Here is an 18,669-nt window from a genome sequence, read left to right as displayed (position 1 = left end):
TGAAAAACAAAATAAAATATCGTCCCTCAGACGAATCCCCGTAACTAAATAACAAACTCTGCAACAAATTACAAAACAAAGCTACTGTATTTCTCATTAATTAGTGAGCCAAAATTTCAATATCAATACCTAGAAAAACATACAATAAAAAATCAGCGAAGCAAACATGCGTACTTTTTAGATGTAAAACATGTTGTATAAAATATTTCAAAAACGGCAAGCAAAAAAAAGAAACATTTTTCTATAATACTAATTATAAATGATAAAGTATCAAAATTAATGCTGGGCGATTATGGCGGCTGAGTATATTGTTGTCAGATCTACACACATCTTCTTGCATTTTTTTTTAGTTTCAAAGTTCACCTGATTTCTCTAGTGGTAAAGCCTTAAATCTTAAACTCCATCAATTCTCTGGTATCTTTCATCTCTCTTTGATAATCATCATTAAACAGCACTTGTGTAACAACTTTTTCAACTGATTTGTATAGTGTGTTCTTATGTCGTACTGTTATACCACTGTCCTAGTTTAGGGGGAGAGTTGGGATCCAGATAACATGTTTAACCCCGCCACATTATGTAGGTATGTGCCTGTTCCAAGTCAGGAGCCTGTAATTCAGTGGTTGCAGTTTGTTTATATGTAACATATTTTTTTTTCGTTTACTTTTTTTTTATATGAATAAGACCGTTAGTTTTCTCGTTTGAATTGTTTTACATTGTCATTTTGGGGCCTTTTATAGCTGACTATGCGGTATGGGCTTTGCTCATTGTTGAAGGCCATACGGTGACCTATAGTTGTTAATTTCTGTATCATTTTGGTCATCTTGTGGGGAGAGTTTTGTCTCATTGACAATCGTACCATATCTTCTTTTTTTTTTTTTTATACATATATGAATTTGAAACTTGTCACATTTTAATACAAAGATGTGTGGGAGAGAATAATTCCGGTAACAGTTTGCCCTTTTCTAAATGAGGCCAATAAAGGTCATTATTACTTATTATATTCTATCTTTGTTTATAGTGTGTTGAAAAGGTATTGAAAGCTATGCACTACACGAAGGATTGCAACAACGTTCCTAGTACACACGATTTGAATAAACTTTTGTTTGGCCTTAATATGGAACTTCAGACTAAGGTGAAACAATTTATGGTATTGGTTGGACCACGTGATAGAACAATGTACCCAGAGCGCATGAATATTCCGAAAATACCTGCAGACGTTTATACTAAGGAGACTGCAGAATCCACTCGAGATATTACCAAGGAAATTCTTGAGTTTGCTGCAGATTTATTATAACTTTAAAGGTAAAATGATTTTGAAATCTTTTAATAATACTAGTACACTGTATAGCTGTTTATGGTGATCTGAGACTTACTGGAAGTTAGACATTTGCAACTCTAAACATTTATGCCGGGGTAGTTTAGATACATAATTGCTTCATTAAAAAAAATGTTGGTAATATATTTTGTACATTTTACATATGTCATGACTGTTTGCATATTTAATCCTAAGCATATACTGCTATCGTAACTATTGTACATGCATATGTACGTGGTAGAACCCAAACAGTCCTCGGGTGATATCAGTAGCAGTAGTGCAATTATTGCTGAGGAAGTACAATCGTATTTGTACGGTACGGTAACTGGAACAAAATCCTTTTTATTATTAGATACAGGTTGTATGCCCTTCTGCTATCTTTCGCACCTCTTTTTCGTGTAATGTATGAGCACGAATTATGTCCCTCTATCAAACTAATGGTAAATGTTGAACTGACCGGTAAAAAAAACACACTTCCTATTGTCATATGGAATTCAGATAGCAACTTATGCTGTTTATCGCAATGTGGACCTTGTTTTTGAAAGTCTTAAAAACTTTGTATTAAAACTTGCGTATCTTTGTATGTAAATAGGTATAGACCATTAATTGGTATTTTGCTTTGATGTTTAATTTATGCATTATAGTTACAAAACAGTAGAAGAGTTAATTCACTGAAAACTGACTTATTAGAAAAAAACATGCACATGAACAGGCTTCTATAATGACACTAAAAAATCTATGTCAGCTGTAGGTGCTGATATATTATTTAAGGTGTATGTTAATATCACTGAACACCAGATTATCTTTCCGTAAATACTCGGAACTTTTTTTTTTATATTTTACCTTTAAGATATATTTATAAATGCTGTATTTTGTTTAACAATTAAATTATCTTAAATATTACAGTTTATTTTGCAGGTTTTAAATGGTTTTCACAGATGAAAACAGAAAACAAATGTATTTATTAGACATTTGTAGAAACATACTGATACACTTTAAACTTATGACATTCTATTCATGTTTGGTTATTTGATTCGTTTAAATAATTAGCACAAGAGAAGAAGAACACTTTATAGATGGTAGCTATGATAGAAATGGATTGACTATATGTATTTAGTCTTAAGATTAACAACATAGTGTTATGTATTTATAAATAGTTGTAGTGTATAAATTATATTTCAGTTGAATATGTTATAATAGATATCTACTTTCTAAATAAATAGGAAATTAAGGAAATAAATCGTTCATTGAAAAGACATTAGACTTTATCTGATATAGAAAAAAGTTTTTGTCATATGTTAATCTTGAATTACTCCATAAACGTATGATAGATAAATAATGTTTTCTTGATTTAATTATCATAATGAATAATAGAAGTACATTAAACATATTGCATGGAGGTAGTAAGTTTTTTTATACCAGCAATTGAAGATTTGTAAGAAAAGTTCTATGACATCACAATTCATTTTCAAAGGTTTAATTTTCAAAAATTTGTATAGACATTGTAAAATATTATGTATTTGAGATTGCATTAGATATGTGTTTAGGTTATTATAATTACTTACTGAGATAACATTAATTATCATATACTTACTAGACTAAATAACATATGATTTTTACTGTATGATAATAGCATTAAATTAACGTAAATTTCATATTTTCCAAATTGGTGCTTAGCGGGCTGATATGAAAAGTTTATCACATACTTCGACTGTTATCACATGCCTTTCCGTAACGTTATCGCATGGCATTCCGGTGATACTCGGCAAATTCCGGAAAATACACCTCAATGCTACGTTTTCAGTGAAAAACCTTACAAAGTAGTGTACAAAACAATTATTTGGATACTGGAATGTATATTACACAAAAAAGCAAAAAAAAACACCAAACAAATTATTAAATAAATGCATTTTTTAAAAGTTTCAAACATAATTTAGAAAGTTGCTTTAAAAAAAGTTTACTTTTCCAACCAGTGTTCATTATGTATATTGTTGAATTATTTTTTTTGTCGATTCGTCCATATTCAAATGTTTTTCTTCTCTGTTGAGGCATATGATAGAAAGATTTCATATCGAATGTACTTAATTTGGGGTCCGACGTCCGTGAACTTTTCACTCTTTGAACTTCTATTTGGGAACCACGTAAAAGGATCAATATATGTATCTGTTATTTTTCTCCATTGTTGAAGCATATGATAAAAAGATCATAACATGTCATTTTTCATATCGCATGTATTATCAGCCCTCGGTCAATATCAACCCTCGAGCCATGCGGCTCTTGGGCTGATATTGAACCTAGGGCTGATAATACATGCATGCGATATGAAAAATGCCATGTAATAATCTGATAATATGTGTTTAGGTTATTATAATTACTGACTTAAGTCTCATTGAATATGTGTTGACATCACATGACATGTGTGTTTAGGTTATTATTGTTACTTACCTAAATCACATGATATATGTGTTTATGTTATTATAATTACTGACTTAAGTCTCATTAAATATGTGTTGACATTACATGACATATGTTTATGTTATTATAATTACTGACTTAAGTCTCATTAAGTATGTGTTGACATCACATGACATATGTTTATGTTATTATAATTACTGACTTAAGTCTCATTGAATATGTGTTGACATCACATGACATATGTGTTTAGGTTATTATTGTTACTTACCTAAATCTCATTACATATGTGTTTATGTTATAACTTCTTACCTAAATCTTATTGCATATGTGTTTATGTTATAACTTCTCACCTAAATCTCATTACATATGTGTTAATGTTATTATAACTTCTCACCTAAATCTCATTGCATATGTGTTTATGTTATAACTTCTCACCTAAATCTCATTACATATGTGTTTATGTTATTATAACTTCTCACCTAAATCTCATTACATATGTGTTTATGTTATTATAACTTCTCACCTAAATCTCATTACATATGTGTTTATGTTATTATAACTTCTCACCTAAATCTCATTACATATGTGTTTATGTTATGATAACTTCTTACTGAAATCACATTGAATATGTGTTTAGGTTATCAAGTGGGTGCACAGATTGAGATCATAAATAAACACATGTACAGAGTGTATTGTATAATTTAATGTTGGATGCACCACAAAAGAAGAGTAACCCAATGTTTTTTTAAGGTCAACGTATGTGCTAAAAGATAAGACAGGTGTATTTACAATCATGTGTCAAGCTCTGCAATCGAAAATTTAAACTATAGTATTTTTATTTATAATATAAAAAAGCCTGAAGCACGTTATTCTTGTATGTTATGTAACATTTTGTAGTTGATTGAGATTGAAATATGTTTTTTGTATTAAAAAATCTTTCATAAAAAGGTATTTTTGACTTTATCCAAAACTGACAAAATTATGACAATCTTTATTTTTAGCAGGCTTGGATTACTACTTGTTTAATATTGAATATTATATAATAGATTCAAACTAGAGATGCCTAATTTATTGACCTGTCGAATGTTGTTATATAAACGCACAGTTGAAAACAATTTCTTTCATATTCAAAAGAAAAACTATTAAGCATAATTATCTAGTCTGTAAAAAGAGGGACGAAAGATACCAGAGGGACATTCAAACTCATAAATCGAAAATAAACTGACAACGCCATGGCTAAAAATGAAAAAGACAAACAGACAAACAAGATACATTTAAGTCTTTTGTTGTGTTGATACACCCTTGTCCAATCCTCGGGCTTATTAGTGACAATTTTGCCTGTGTTTTTTTTTCTATTTTGGTCAATAATGTAATACTGTAGTGGTACATATATATGGTCAATGTACTCCGAACGTCGCCATAGCTGCTCCTTCTCCCATTTCAAAATCCTAGAGGAGGCCTCGTTTTCCGAGTGGTTTAAGTAGTCGAACTTCTGTATCACTACTAGCCTGACAACACTGATGGGAATTCGAATCGCGCACGTGGCATGTGCATTCGACTCCAATCTAATTTGACTAGTAATGTCAGTTGTCCTACCAAAAGTCGGGGTTTCTCTCAGGTTACTCCAGATTCCTCCACCAAAAGTCGGGGTTTCTCTCGGGTTACGCCAGATTCCTCCACCAAAAGTCGGGGTTTCTCTCAGGTTACTCCAGATTTATCCACCAATAAAAACTGACCGCCAACAAATAGAACAATAGTGTTGAAAGTGGCGTAAAAACAAATCAATCACAATCAAAATCCTAGATCCGCAACTGAATATGACCGGAACTGTTATTTTACAAGACGTTGGATTTATTGCCCTCAAATGACCATTATGTTGATTAATATTTAGCTCACCTACATTGCCAATTAAAGGGCATGCAAACTGGGTCGCGTTCAATATCGTAGCTGCTACGTAGTGCTAGATATTGATAGCAGCTACGTACGGCTATGTGGTAAGACGGTATCAGGTCCGTTCGCGCCCAATATATTATCGCACCCTACATGTTCACCCCGAAGTCTGTTCGCACCCTACACGTTCGCGCCCAATTTGTATTGGTTGCGATGATAACTTTGTGAACTATTTTCAACACATAACAAAACTCTGTAAGTATCCCAATTCCTTTTGAAACAATGACAAAGAAATATTTATAGCAATACATTAACCAAAACATGATTAAGATTTTATAAACACATAAAAATGTTTTCATAATCTCCCTTTATTTAGAAACCAAGAAGAAAAATATATAGAGAGTACATTTTTGTAATACACTAAACCTTTACTAATAACTAAACATGATTAAGATTTATCCAACACATAAAAAAAAATATTTATAGCAATACACTTACTTTGCTTATCATTTATTCAAAATGTTGTCATGCAGATTTGCACTTAATTGACTGAAAACAATGGGGAAAAAATCATTTATTTCAATGCACTAACCAAAACATGATTAAGAATTATCCAACATATGAATAAAATACTTTTAATATTGTCAGAATCACACTTAAATTAAAAACAATGATTTTTTTTTAGCAATAAACTTACCATGATACAAAAAAAACCTTGTCAAAATCTCACACTATTAAGAAATAATGATAAATATTTATAGCAATACACTTCCTACAACTCGGTAGAATTGGGCGCGAACGTGTAGGGTGCAAAAATGGACTTTGGGTGCGAACGTGTAGGGGCGAAAGTGTAAGGAGACGAACGTGGATGGGTCAGTCAACCCCTATTATCTTTGTTTGGTTTACAATATTAAGCCTGGTATCTTTGATATTGTTTTTATATCTTTTTTAAAGTCATATGAAACTTCAAATTAAAAAAAAATATGCATATGTCTTTTATAACTAAATGGCTAGTTTTTATTATAAAACTTAGAAGAAATTACATTTTTTAAATTATTTGCCTTCAGTAAACAATTCGCCGACATGTTTTCCGTATGTAGTGAACTCATCGTGACCTTTATTGTAAAAATCCGGTGATCGCAATACGCATGTATCTATCATTAAAATAAACTATTATAAAAAAGAAGATGTGGTATGATTGCCAATGAGACAACTGTCCACAAGAGACCAAAATGACACAGACATTAACAACTATAGGTCACCGTACGGCCTTCAACAATGAGCAAAGCCCATACCGCATAGCCAGCTAGCCAGCTATAAAAGGCCCCGATATGACCTGGGGATATGACAATGTAAAACAATTCAAACGAGAAAACTAATGGCCTTATATTAGCTCACTGTACATGTTATACACGTGCTCAAGTCCCATGCTTCTTTGTTGATAATTGTTTACATAAGTTGACAATCTGTAAACTACGGCTTCAAAACACGACAATGAATTAGCTTCTATATTTTCACATCATAACAGTCCGAGAAAAAAATATTTTTTTACGATTAAACGATATGGATGCGTAATAAATGATAAAATCGTGCACAAGAGATTAAGTTTATGATAATTATATACATGCATTGGTTCAAAAAATGGATAAACATTATTTTTCACCAGTCATTCGTTTCATATGACTCTAAATTTTGTGTGAAGCATTCATTATATGCGATCGATACTTCCCTTCGTAAAACAAATAAACATGCGACATAAACTGAATACAAGGTACACTTAGTGCATTTTATATATTCATATGTACATTGTACCTGTGGTCTAACCTATATAATAAATTGCTTTTTGGTTCGAAATATTTGATTACGAGATAAAATGTTAAATGATTAATGTATTACGTCAATGTTTTAAAAATGTGTTACCTTAAATTGCGTATAGTAACATGACCTTTAAATACAAACGCAGATTATAGAATGCAATGCAATCCATACTTAATAGACTATTTAGATGTACTGACCGGCTTTTTTTAAATCAATAAAGATTTTCATATTGTTGCTATTTAAATTATGCTTACTAAACTTTCCAACGAGAGCACTTCAATACCTGCTTAACACCAGATATGTTCATGGCTGCATTCTTGTTGCTTATTAAGATTTCCATTGCATAGATACCAAATATAATTTTTTTACGAAGAAGAAAAAAACAGGAAAAAATCATGCATAAGTTTCAAATCAAGCGTAACAAAAATAGGCGACAAAAAAAGTGTAGTTTCAATCTGGGTAATACATGTCTAAGTCAATATCATCATGTTGTTGCTAGACATTTTATGTCAGAAATTCGATCCTCTCAGTACTTACAAGTTCGGAACAGACAGACGAGACCAATGACCAGGTCAACCCGGAACAACAACACCACGTCAATTCGCATGTGCATTTTGCAAGAGAAATTGAAGTATAAACATCGGAAATTAACTTTTTTTGTAAACCTTAAAATTTAGATCAAACAGACACAGAAAAAAACAATTGTACGAGGTCCATATATCTATAATGTATGTTTCATATTTTGATATCGTGTTGTGTGACCGGCGTTTGTTTTCGGGGTCATCTCGATACCTTATTAGATGGCGTCTAGAACAAAATACATACGAAATGAAGCTACATATTATCGAGCCCTTGCCCTGTAAATTGTTTATTTTAGACTTTCGTATAATTTGCATAAATGTTTTACATTGTTATAAATCTAACATGAGAATTTGAGTCAAATCGGTGAATATGAATTTGACAGCGAGTGCCACTTTAAATCTGCAAATTTACGGAAGCAAATTTTTGTTTCCCCGCGCCGGGATTCGAAATCATGCTATTGGGTTATCGAGCCAACACTGCCTGTATCGTGACCAGCGCTCTTTACGACTCTGCTGCTAGAACTAAACATTCAGCTTTCGATGGCCTGGTGATACCTGTCATTTCGTCAGTAGAATCTAGAGTACATTATATATTAGAAATGAAGGTGTTTCTGAATGGTAAGGATGCCGTAATCCCAAAGCACTATTTGAATGCCAGCACCCCAATATGATGGGATGCCAGAATCACCATATTTTAGAATGCCAGCATCCCAAACTAATTGGTTGCTAAAATTGTGAAGATTTCAGTAATTTAGCATGACTTATGATGCTAGTACCCGATATATGAGCATTGTATTGTCAAAAACAGCCCATATTTATGTAGCAGAAGCATTTTCTTTCCAATAAATAACTCAAAGTTTACATTTTAACAATTTTATAAAACTGCTAAATTTTTGGGCCAAAAAGGGGTCTTACTGAACCTACTCCTCAGCCATTTTTTTTGAAATATGGTAAAAACAGAAATAAAAAGTGTACAAAACAATCTCACAACTACAAAATAGAATAGACCGTTGGTTTTCTCGTTTGAATGGTTTTACACTAGTAATTTTGGGGTCCCTTTATAGCTTGCTGTTCGATGTGAGCCAATGATCTGTGTTGACGGCCGTACCTTGACCTATAATTGTTTACTTTTATAAATTGTTACTTGGATGGAGAGTTGTCTTATTGGCACTCATACCGCATCTTCCTATATCTATTCTCTATGATAAATTACGATCATGGTGAAGTCGCGGTATGAGCGGCATGAAAATGTTAATTTTCGTTGCTTTCACGATGCTACTACGTCCTAATTACGCTTCTACAACGATCCCGCTACGATTAAACCACGTTCTCACCGCGCTTATTCTGCGACCTCACTACGCTTATAAAGATCTTTCTACGCTCTTCACGTTCTCACCACGACCATACCACGAGTTATCCGATTGAAACACGATCTTACTGCGATTATAGCACGTTCTTACCACGATTATACTACGTTCATACCGCGATCTTACTACGTTCTCAGCAATACCGTCAATATCGTGTTTCATATCAATATAGTTCCATTCCTTCTATTTCTGATTAAAACGGAAATTTCTCGGAAACAATACAGGCATTCCACCAAAATCTACTAGAACACGTGGGCGTGGTGGTAGGGGTTGATGTAGAGACAGAGGGAGCAAAGTATGAACGCCATACTAAACTCCAAATAGTACACAAGAAACTAAAATTAAAAATAGTACAAGACTAACAAAGGCCAGAGGCTCCTGAATTGGGACAGGCGCAAAAATAGTGGGGTTAAACATGTTTGTGAGATCACAACCCTCCCCTATACCTCTAGCCAATGAAGAAAAGTAAACGCATAACAATACGCACATTAAAATTCAGTTAAAGAGAAGTTCAAGTCTGATGTCAGAAGATATGACTAAAGAAAATAAACAAAATGACAATAATACATAAATAACAACAGACTACTAGCAGTTAACTGACATACCAGCTTCAGAGACTTCAATTAAACTGATACTATACACATAAGTAGTATAATACTTGTCATCTAGAGATGTCAGAACGACCAATCCAACCTAAATTACAACCTATTGCTGGTCCATAAAGCCCAAATGACGATATTTTAGTGAACGATAGCAGAGATGACACAGATGTGTCAATATATATAGAAAGATGTGGTATGAGTGCCAATGAGACAACTCTCCATCAACGTAAAAATCAATAAAAGTTAACCATTATAGGCCAAGGTACGGCCTTCAATACGAAGCCTTGGCTCACACCGAACAGCACGCTATAAAGGGCCCCAAAAAATACTAATGTTAAACCATTTAAACGGGAAAAACCAACGGTCTAATCTATATAAAAACGAGAAGCATGGTTGAGCCGTTAGAGCAAATGGATAAATACATTCAGACAAACAAAATCTAGGGAGATTTTTTTTTATATATTTTATGTGAAAATGACAATAATAATGATGGTCGTAGTGTGAACGTAGTAAGGTCGATGAGGACGGCAAGGGCGTGCTAGAATCGTACAGCGACGTTATCACGACCTTACTACGACCATCACGTTCTCACCGCAACCCAACTACGCTTCCACTACGACTTAACCACGCTGTTCACGACCATAGTACGATTCTAGCACGCCCTTGCCTTCCTCATCACGCTCTTCTTACGACCTAACTACGTTCACACTACGACCATCATTCTCATTGTCATTTTCACATAAAATATATAAGAAAAGCTCCCTAGATTTTGTTTTTGTTTGAATGTAATTATCCATTTGCTCTAACGGCTCAACCATGCTTCTCGTTTTTATATAGATTAGACCGTTGGTTTTCCCGTTTAAATGGTTTAACACTAGTAATATTTTGGGTCCTTTATAACGTGCTGATTGATGTGAGCCAAGGCTCCGTGTTGAAGGCCGTACCTTGGCCTATAATGGTTTACTTTTATAAATTGTTACTTGGATCGAGAGTTGTCTCATTGGCACTCATACCACATGTTCCTATATATATTGATACATCTTTGTCATCTCTGCTATCGTTCACTAAAATATCGTCATTGAGCTTCATGGACCAGCAATAGGTTGTAATTTAGGTTGGATTGGTCGGTCCGACATCTCTGCTTGATCAGGATTCGTTACTTTGCTCCCTCTGTCTCTACATCAACTCCTACCACCATGCCCACGTGTTCTGGTAGATTTTGGTGGCATGACTGTTTTGTTTCCGAGAAATCTACGATTTAATCAGAAATAGAAGGAATTGAACTGTATTGATATGGAACACAATGTTGACGTTATTGCTGAGAACGTAGTAAGATCGCGCTATGAACGTAGTATAATCGTGGTAAGAACGTGTAATAATCGCAGTAAGATCGTGTTGCAATCGGATAACTTGTGGTATGGTCGTAGTGAGAACGTAAAGAGCGTAGAAAGATCTTGATAAGCGTAGTGAGGGTGCAGAATAAGCGCGGTGAGAACGTGGTATAATCGTAGCGGGATCTTTGTAGAAGCGTAGAGAGGACGTAGTAGCATCGTGAAAGCAACGAAAATTTACATTTTCATGCCGCTCATACCGCGACCTCACCACGATCTAAATTTATTTTGGATCGCGGTGAGCGTGGTGCGATCGTGGTCTAGTGGGACTGAGATACTGGTACGACAAATGATCGCTTCCCGTATTGGCAGGCTAAGTGAAACGAAGTTACGTCGACAGGCACATCCGCATCATTCATCTCCTGAATAGATTTGTAAACGCGTCACAAACTGCACGACAAACCCACGGAAGACATAACAACAGAATATTTGCTCAATCAGTTCGTAGCCAATTGCGTCAAGTTTGTCTAAGAGCCGTTTAATGCATCTATTCTTACGCAGCGTCACAGAATGGCGCGACTTCAATGGACTCGGGTACGGATTCGATGGAATGGAGACAGGTTCATTTTACCGATGAATCTAAATTCAACTTGAAATTTAGCGACGACAGAGCCAGGGGCGCAATGAACGATTTTCTGATGCGTGCATACAGGAAGAGATCGGTTTGGCGGAATTATGGTATATGGCTGAATAACCTATCAGGAACGCACAGAGCTCACAATCATCGTTGGTAACCTATATGTAACAAGGTATAGGGACGAAATTCTGGCTCCGTTGTTTCTCCGAAGACATCGTTTTAACCATGTTATTCATCAGAAAACACCCGTTGTCACGTGGCACATATTTTGATGACCTTTTTGGAGAATAACCATATTTGTGTGCTGCCATGGCCAGGAATGTCTCCAGATTTGTCATCAAATGAACTTCTTTTTTTCGTGTCAGAAATAGCCGAAAATCCACCGGAAACGCTCGCCAAGCTCCGAACAGCTATTTTTAGGGAACAACATCCCTCAAGACTTTATTCGACGTCTTATTCATTCAATGCGACGGAGGTGTCAGGCGCTCATAAATGCCAGAGGTGGTCATACAAGGTATAGCCATGTTAACCTGAATTCTGTACTCATCCTGTTAAAATTGTCCGAAAATGTGCAATATTGTTTTGCATAGAGAAACAAACTTGTTATTGTTAATGGAACATGGCAGTAACATTTTGTCTAAATATTGAAAAATGTAGTAGAATACAACATTTTCATTTGGCCTTAAATTTTTTTAATTTGTCAAATAATTCTGTTATGGCATATCAGAATTAAAATTTGCAGTTGAGAACCCATTATAAAATGTAAAAATATAACAGTCATTCGCTTCCTTCAAAGAATTTATATATATAGGAAGATGTGATGTGAGTGTCAATGAGACAACTCTCCATCCAAAGAACAATTTAAAAAAGTAAACCATTATAGGTCAATGTACGGCCTTCAACACGGAGCCTTGGCTCGCACCGAACAACAAGCTATAAAGAGCCCCAAAATTACTAGTGTAAAACCATTCAAACGGGAAAACCAACGGTCTAATTTTTATATATTCAAGAACTTAAGAAAAGACAGAATTTGTGGCATATCTATCCATGATACAAAATCCGTATACAGCACAGCAAAGAACACACATAGCAAAGGAAGAGCACGCCTTAATTGATTTTTCTATCTTTCATCTTAAAGTCACAGTGAGGCATTTGTATTGCACATTTCAAATTGAAACTCACAAAAAAAGTGTTGCGTTTTTAAACATGTTAAAGTTCCGTCCGTATAATTATTATAAATTGTAGTGCACACAACACTTAGACACGCTGCTTAAGTTTTTGACCTTTTTCAATTGCTTTGCTACATATCTGGATGTGTATTTAATGTGTGTCTTTGTTTATAGGTTATAATCAAGATTACTGGTCTAAATTTGATAAAAACCTTTGTAATTATGGAAAGAATAAATGATCCAATGCATAAGTTCAACCACAATGCACACATAAAGTTTGTTTTATTGTATACATCTTTTTTGATTGTCATTTTTATCTAAAGAGGCAACTCTATATTTTAGTATAAACAATTGTATATTTTTTTTTTTACATTTATCTGTATTTTCGGATATTTTCTTCGAATAGAATGTTTAATTTGTCAATATCAGATTTCAGAAGAGATTGTAACTAAACGTATAATTATGATCGTAATAAATCATTTAATTGTTGTTCAATCAAAATTAACATGTTTTGCTATACCGCACCAGGGGCGGATCCAGCCATTTCAAAAAGGGGGAGTTCCCAACCCAGGACAAAAAGGGGGGGGGGGGGTTCCAACTATATGTCCCCATTCAAATGCATTGATCGTCCAAAAAAAAGGGGGGTTCCAACCCCCGGAACCCTCCCCCTGGATCCGCCACTGCGCACCATGAATCAATATAAAGATGAACTAATTTTCTAACTTAAAAAGGTGATATTTTATGTAAACTGTATTAAATTTGTGTATATATTTAATCCTATGAGCTGTATATTTGCTTACGGAATAAAGAATTATTATTAATCTATTTTTTTTTCTCAGTTGTTTGAAGTACAATCAGCAGTCTGGGAATTCATGGCAAGCCATAACTCTACAATGTTATGGTAACCCATAACCTTCATAGTTATGGATATCCATAACTGTGCATTTTGAGGGTGGGAGAAATTATTTTTCATTTATCTTGATAAGGTTATGGCCATCCATTACCTTTTTAGTTAGGGTTTATCATAACCTTCAGTCATAAAAAGGTTTTGGTAGTCCATACCATAAACAAAAGGCTATATTTCGTATCTTCCTGATCCATGCTGATCATGGCATCCGTTTCAGAATACAATACAATTATTAGAGAAAATAACCTATAAAATTTGATTGGAGTATAAACCCAGCAAACACAAAAACATCTTTAAAATGTTATTAAAATGTTGTGTCTAATGTCATGAAAATATCACAAAAAAACGTGAGAAAAACTTAAAATGGATGGTTGGATGTATATTGCTAAAACGTTTTCTAATATATTTTTCTAGAAAAAAAATTCTGAACGTTGGAAAAACATCATGAATATCAAATAATGTTATTAAACATGTTTTTGTAATGTTTTCTTTCAAGTGAGACTGTGCCATAAAAATGTTTTCAAAATGTTTTTAGAAGATGTTTTTGATTGAGATCTAGATCATATCAATATAAAAATTTCTGTACTTTTGATCGAGTTTCCTGCTTTAATAAATAACAAATCATTAGTTTAATTTATACACAGTGATTCATTCTATATACAAACAAGAATAAATCAGTTGTTTTGCTAAGCATATGCTAAAAACAAGAAATATCTACAAGTTTTGACTAATCCAAAATGGCAGACACAACTCATCATGGTAGCCACTTACCAAATATTAAGTCATTCTGTTCAGCAGCATTACTAATAAAAGTAATGAAAAATTTGAGAACATTCAACATTTTGAAATGCAATGTATAAGCAAACAGGAAACAGGTGTCAGATACAAAAATGTTCACACATCACAGTTCATCACTATCAAGCAGCTTATCAAATATAAACTCTTCTTGATCAGCAGTTTTGGGAAAAACAGTAATGAAAATATTTGTTGGACAAAATCGACAAATATAGGTGGACAGACGACAGACACCGCAAGAAAGCCCACATTCCTACCACAATGGTATAATGTTTAGATTTTCACTCTCAACTTTTATTACCTATCTAATACCTGAACATGCATACCATATTTGCCATTGGACATTATGCAAACATTATACACATTAAGTTGAAATTACATTGACTAAAACTTGTATCCCAAATTCAAATTTTTCAATATTATAACTTCTCTTTCTAAACTAAAACGTTACACTTCTAAAAGGGGTAAATTTTAAGTCAATAATCATTGATAATTGGCTTAAGAGATGAGAACAAAACACCATTTTACATTAACTATTTGATTTATTTAAGAATACATTGAAAAAGTCAATCAATTGTCTTATTCAAAATCACTTGGAATGTCTTGTAGTGTCTTATATCTTTTTCTTGCTGTGCCATGCTTCTGAAAGAAAAAGAAAAAAAATCTTACATTCATATATAATCTTCTTGCACATTCCTTTAATAGAGAACGATTTACGTTGCCTAAAGGATGTACATTCCCTCCTCTTTAAAGTTTTGAAACAAATACCTGTGATAGTCTGTCGGAAGGGGACGATAAATGGCTGACTGTGTTAAGAGAGCAATATGCCATGCTGAATATGAAGATGTTTATCTTGGGCTAGTTGACTCTAAATTTCACAGTTATATCACTGTTTGTTTATCTATGGTTTGCATGCTTTGCATTTGTGCCAATACATTAATGTTACCTGTGACGGTTAATGTGCAAATATCACAATTGCATCAGATGACGGTTATCAGCTATATATATATGAAGGTGTCTATCTAGGGCTATTTTATTCTAAATTTAACAGTAATAAAATTAAAAATTAATAAAATACTAATAGTCTGAACGTTTTCTGTTCTCCGGTATTTCTTTGAAATTTTACTCTTCAAGATACCATGAATATATAACATGAGCTGTATTTCATTTTTATTTACATGTTGGCAACCCCCACCCCCCTTTTTTTCATTGAGACAAGAACTGCCTTTATCTGTTATGGGTATCAATCATTTTGTCAATTATTCATTCAGCTTGTTCAATGAAATAAACAACTGCTCCCTATTGAAGTTACGGATATCCGTAACCTTTCTTTTGTTTTGGTAAACCGTAACCATTCAGGTGAAAAAAGTTAGGGTTAACCATAACTTTCGTGTATATTTTATTTTTTGAACGAGTTTGAAAAAGCGTAATTTCTTTAAATAAAAGCGTAATTGCGTATTTGAGTATTGTAAAATGTAAATTAATCATTTGTATAACACTACATGCAGGTTCATTCATGTGTAACATATAATATTGCCGCAGTCGGCGTATTTACGTACCCCTTGAATGCGATGTCGAAGGTTGTTGTTCGTCCATTTTTACACGGTGACCCGGATGTCAATGTAAACAAAATACCGACTTCGGTGAGGTAACGGTTTGAGATCCGGAATATAACGAAAGCGATAATGAAGACGTCACCGTAATAAAATGAAAGAGGATTAGGTATTGGTATCTCAAAACATTGAAAGGTTATGGGTTACCATAACTTTGTAGAGTTATGGCTTGCCATGAATTCCCAGACTGATCAGATCGTACGTTAAACTAAACTGATTAGCATGGACGACATTTTAATTGAAATAGATCTACTTTCACTTTATATTTTCGGAAAATGTTTTTCTAGAAAATTATCTGCGGAACGGGTTAGTCGTGGTGGTGACACGCCACTTTACTGACTGACAGTTACTAAACCGTATCAAAGCTGTGCACATTCATACAACATTGGCAATGTTAACTGAGGTGGATATATATTTTACATACTGACATCCTCTTTGATAAAGTATTGGTATGTTTATATTAATAGATCTTAATATGATAGTATTATACATCGTACATGTTTTATTTTTTTTCTACCTGTAGACGTGTTCCTATTAGAGCTTTCTTACAAATTGACGAAAGGTACGTATGCCTGACGAATCATACGTAAGACTCGTTTTAGGGATCCTTTATTTTGACACATTTATACAATAGTTGTGGAACTTCGGACAATAATCGTGCATGCTACGACACTTATTAAATTGGATTTTTCTTGAGATATATTTAGGATTTCGGGACGTACGATAGGTTAGAATATGATTATTGATACCACCAGGTCGGAGGAGGTAACACTACAAAGTATTCTAAATATAGAGTTGTCAGACGAAAAAAATGTCCCCCTAGAAAACTAAAAACCGACCCCTCCCCCACTTTTAATATTACAATGTTGCACCGTTTAACCCAAGAAAATATCAAAGCAAATACAAATGTCTTCTTCCCTAACAGAAATACAAATACTTCCTTGATTCATAATTTGCAACGCTTAAAATAATAAAATGAAAAAAATAGGATGATCTTTATACTATTCCATATGCTGGTGCTCATTTCATAACTTTTGAACCATCGCCTTAATGTGATATATGATACACCGGAGCAATGGAACGGTTATTTTAGCGTATAACTGCGTTTTGCCTAAGTCCTGAACATTCATGAAATATTAGCCACTGGACGATAAGTGACAACTTCGTGTCTATCTTCCAAACATGTGTACTGTTAAATCGTCATTATAAAATCCACAATATATTATGGTGTAAAACTGTAAATTCATTTCTTGATATACAAAGCCTTTTTTTTTTTTTTTTTTTAGATTTATTCAACATTACTTTTTAAAATAATTGTATTATCATTTTATAGCAAATCTCGATATTCCACTTTGATAATTTGCTGAAAGTGTACTGTAACAAATAAAAATAAATGTGAATCTTGTCGTTAAATTTAGACTAACGATCTTCAATAATGTCATTGAATTGTTAATCGTGAAACTCGTGCTTAAAAAAATCCCGCGGAAATGTGTGTACTCGTGGTTTACGTAAATAACGTATCGGACGTAAGTGTATTTGACACTTTTTTTCTCTGTTAGATTATATTATAATCGTGTATTATTTGCGATATTATTTTTTTTAAAAATAAACTTGATTTAGAAAAGAATGCTGTTTTACTGGATAAAACAAAGACTCTTTTAACTGTTTTTGTAAAAATGAAATACGTGCTCCCTTTACGTTCGTTCGTACCTTTCGTCAATTTGTAAGAAAGCTCTCATGGTACATTAATTTACTTAGTGTATGACTATATATACGATCAATTGTAAATTAGTTCAGTTGTAATATTTGTTAATAACCTAAACTTTATAGAGCCGGATTTATTGGGGGAGAGGGAACATGGGTCCAGCTCCGCTATAGAGCTACATATTGAAAAATACTAGATAGACCTTTTACAAGTATAACTATTATCATAGGAATGCCGGGTGTCCCCCGTCCCTTTTTGCCCTTTTTAGCTTACCTGGACGAAGGGCCAAGTGAGCTTTTCTCATCACTTGGCGTCCGGCGTCCGTCGTCGTCCGGCGTCGTCCGTCGTCGTTAACTTTTACAAAAATCTTCTCCTCTGAAACTACTGGGCCAAATATAACCAAACTTGGTCACAATCATCATTTGGGTATTTAGTTTAAAAAATGTGTTCGGTTACCCGGCCAACCAACCAAGATGGCCGCCATGGCTAAAAATAGAACATAGGGGTCAAATGCATTTTTTGGC

General features: G+C 33.8%; 2 protein-coding genes and 1 long non-coding RNA gene across 4 annotated transcripts in view; 2 read left to right on the top strand and 1 right to left on the bottom strand.

Moving 5' to 3' along the window:
• Nucleotides 1–4,591, top strand: part of LOC139519021 (sacsin-like) — a 47,143-nt gene extending 42,552 nt beyond the window's left edge. For both annotated transcript variants that reach the window (XM_071310732.1, XM_071310733.1), the window contains exons 8-9: nt 1,019–1,302; nt 2,234–4,591. In XM_071310732.1, coding sequence (XP_071166833.1) covers nt 1,019–1,294 — 276 coding nt within the window. In that variant the 3' untranslated portion in view covers nt 1,295–1,302; nt 2,234–4,591. The remainder of the gene's footprint in view (nt 1–1,018; nt 1,303–2,233) is intronic.
• A 10,758-nt stretch (nt 4,592–15,349) lies between these two features.
• LOC139519020 (uncharacterized) lies at nt 15,350–16,472 on the bottom strand. Its single transcript, XR_011663502.1, has 2 exons — nt 16,387–16,472; nt 15,350–15,469 (listed from the first exon to the last, which is right to left on the bottom strand). It is a non-coding gene; the product is annotated as an uncharacterized lncRNA (long non-coding RNA).
• Nucleotides 16,473–16,635: 163 nt separating this feature from the next.
• Nucleotides 16,636–18,669, top strand: part of LOC139519019 (sacsin-like) — a 29,595-nt gene continuing 27,561 nt past the window's right edge. Inside the window, exon 1 of the mRNA XM_071310731.1 lies at nt 16,636–16,889. The gene's annotated coding sequence lies outside the window, so the exon portion shown is untranslated. The remainder of the gene's footprint in view (nt 16,890–18,669) is intronic.

This window comes from Mytilus edulis, chromosome 4 (genome assembly GCF_963676685.1).
Source record: "Mytilus edulis chromosome 4, xbMytEdul2.2, whole genome shotgun sequence".
NCBI classification, from domain to species: domain Eukaryota; kingdom Metazoa; phylum Mollusca; class Bivalvia; order Mytilida; family Mytilidae; genus Mytilus; species Mytilus edulis.
Note: the sequence above shows the minus strand (reverse complement) of the source record. Positions and strands in the feature narration are given on the sequence as shown.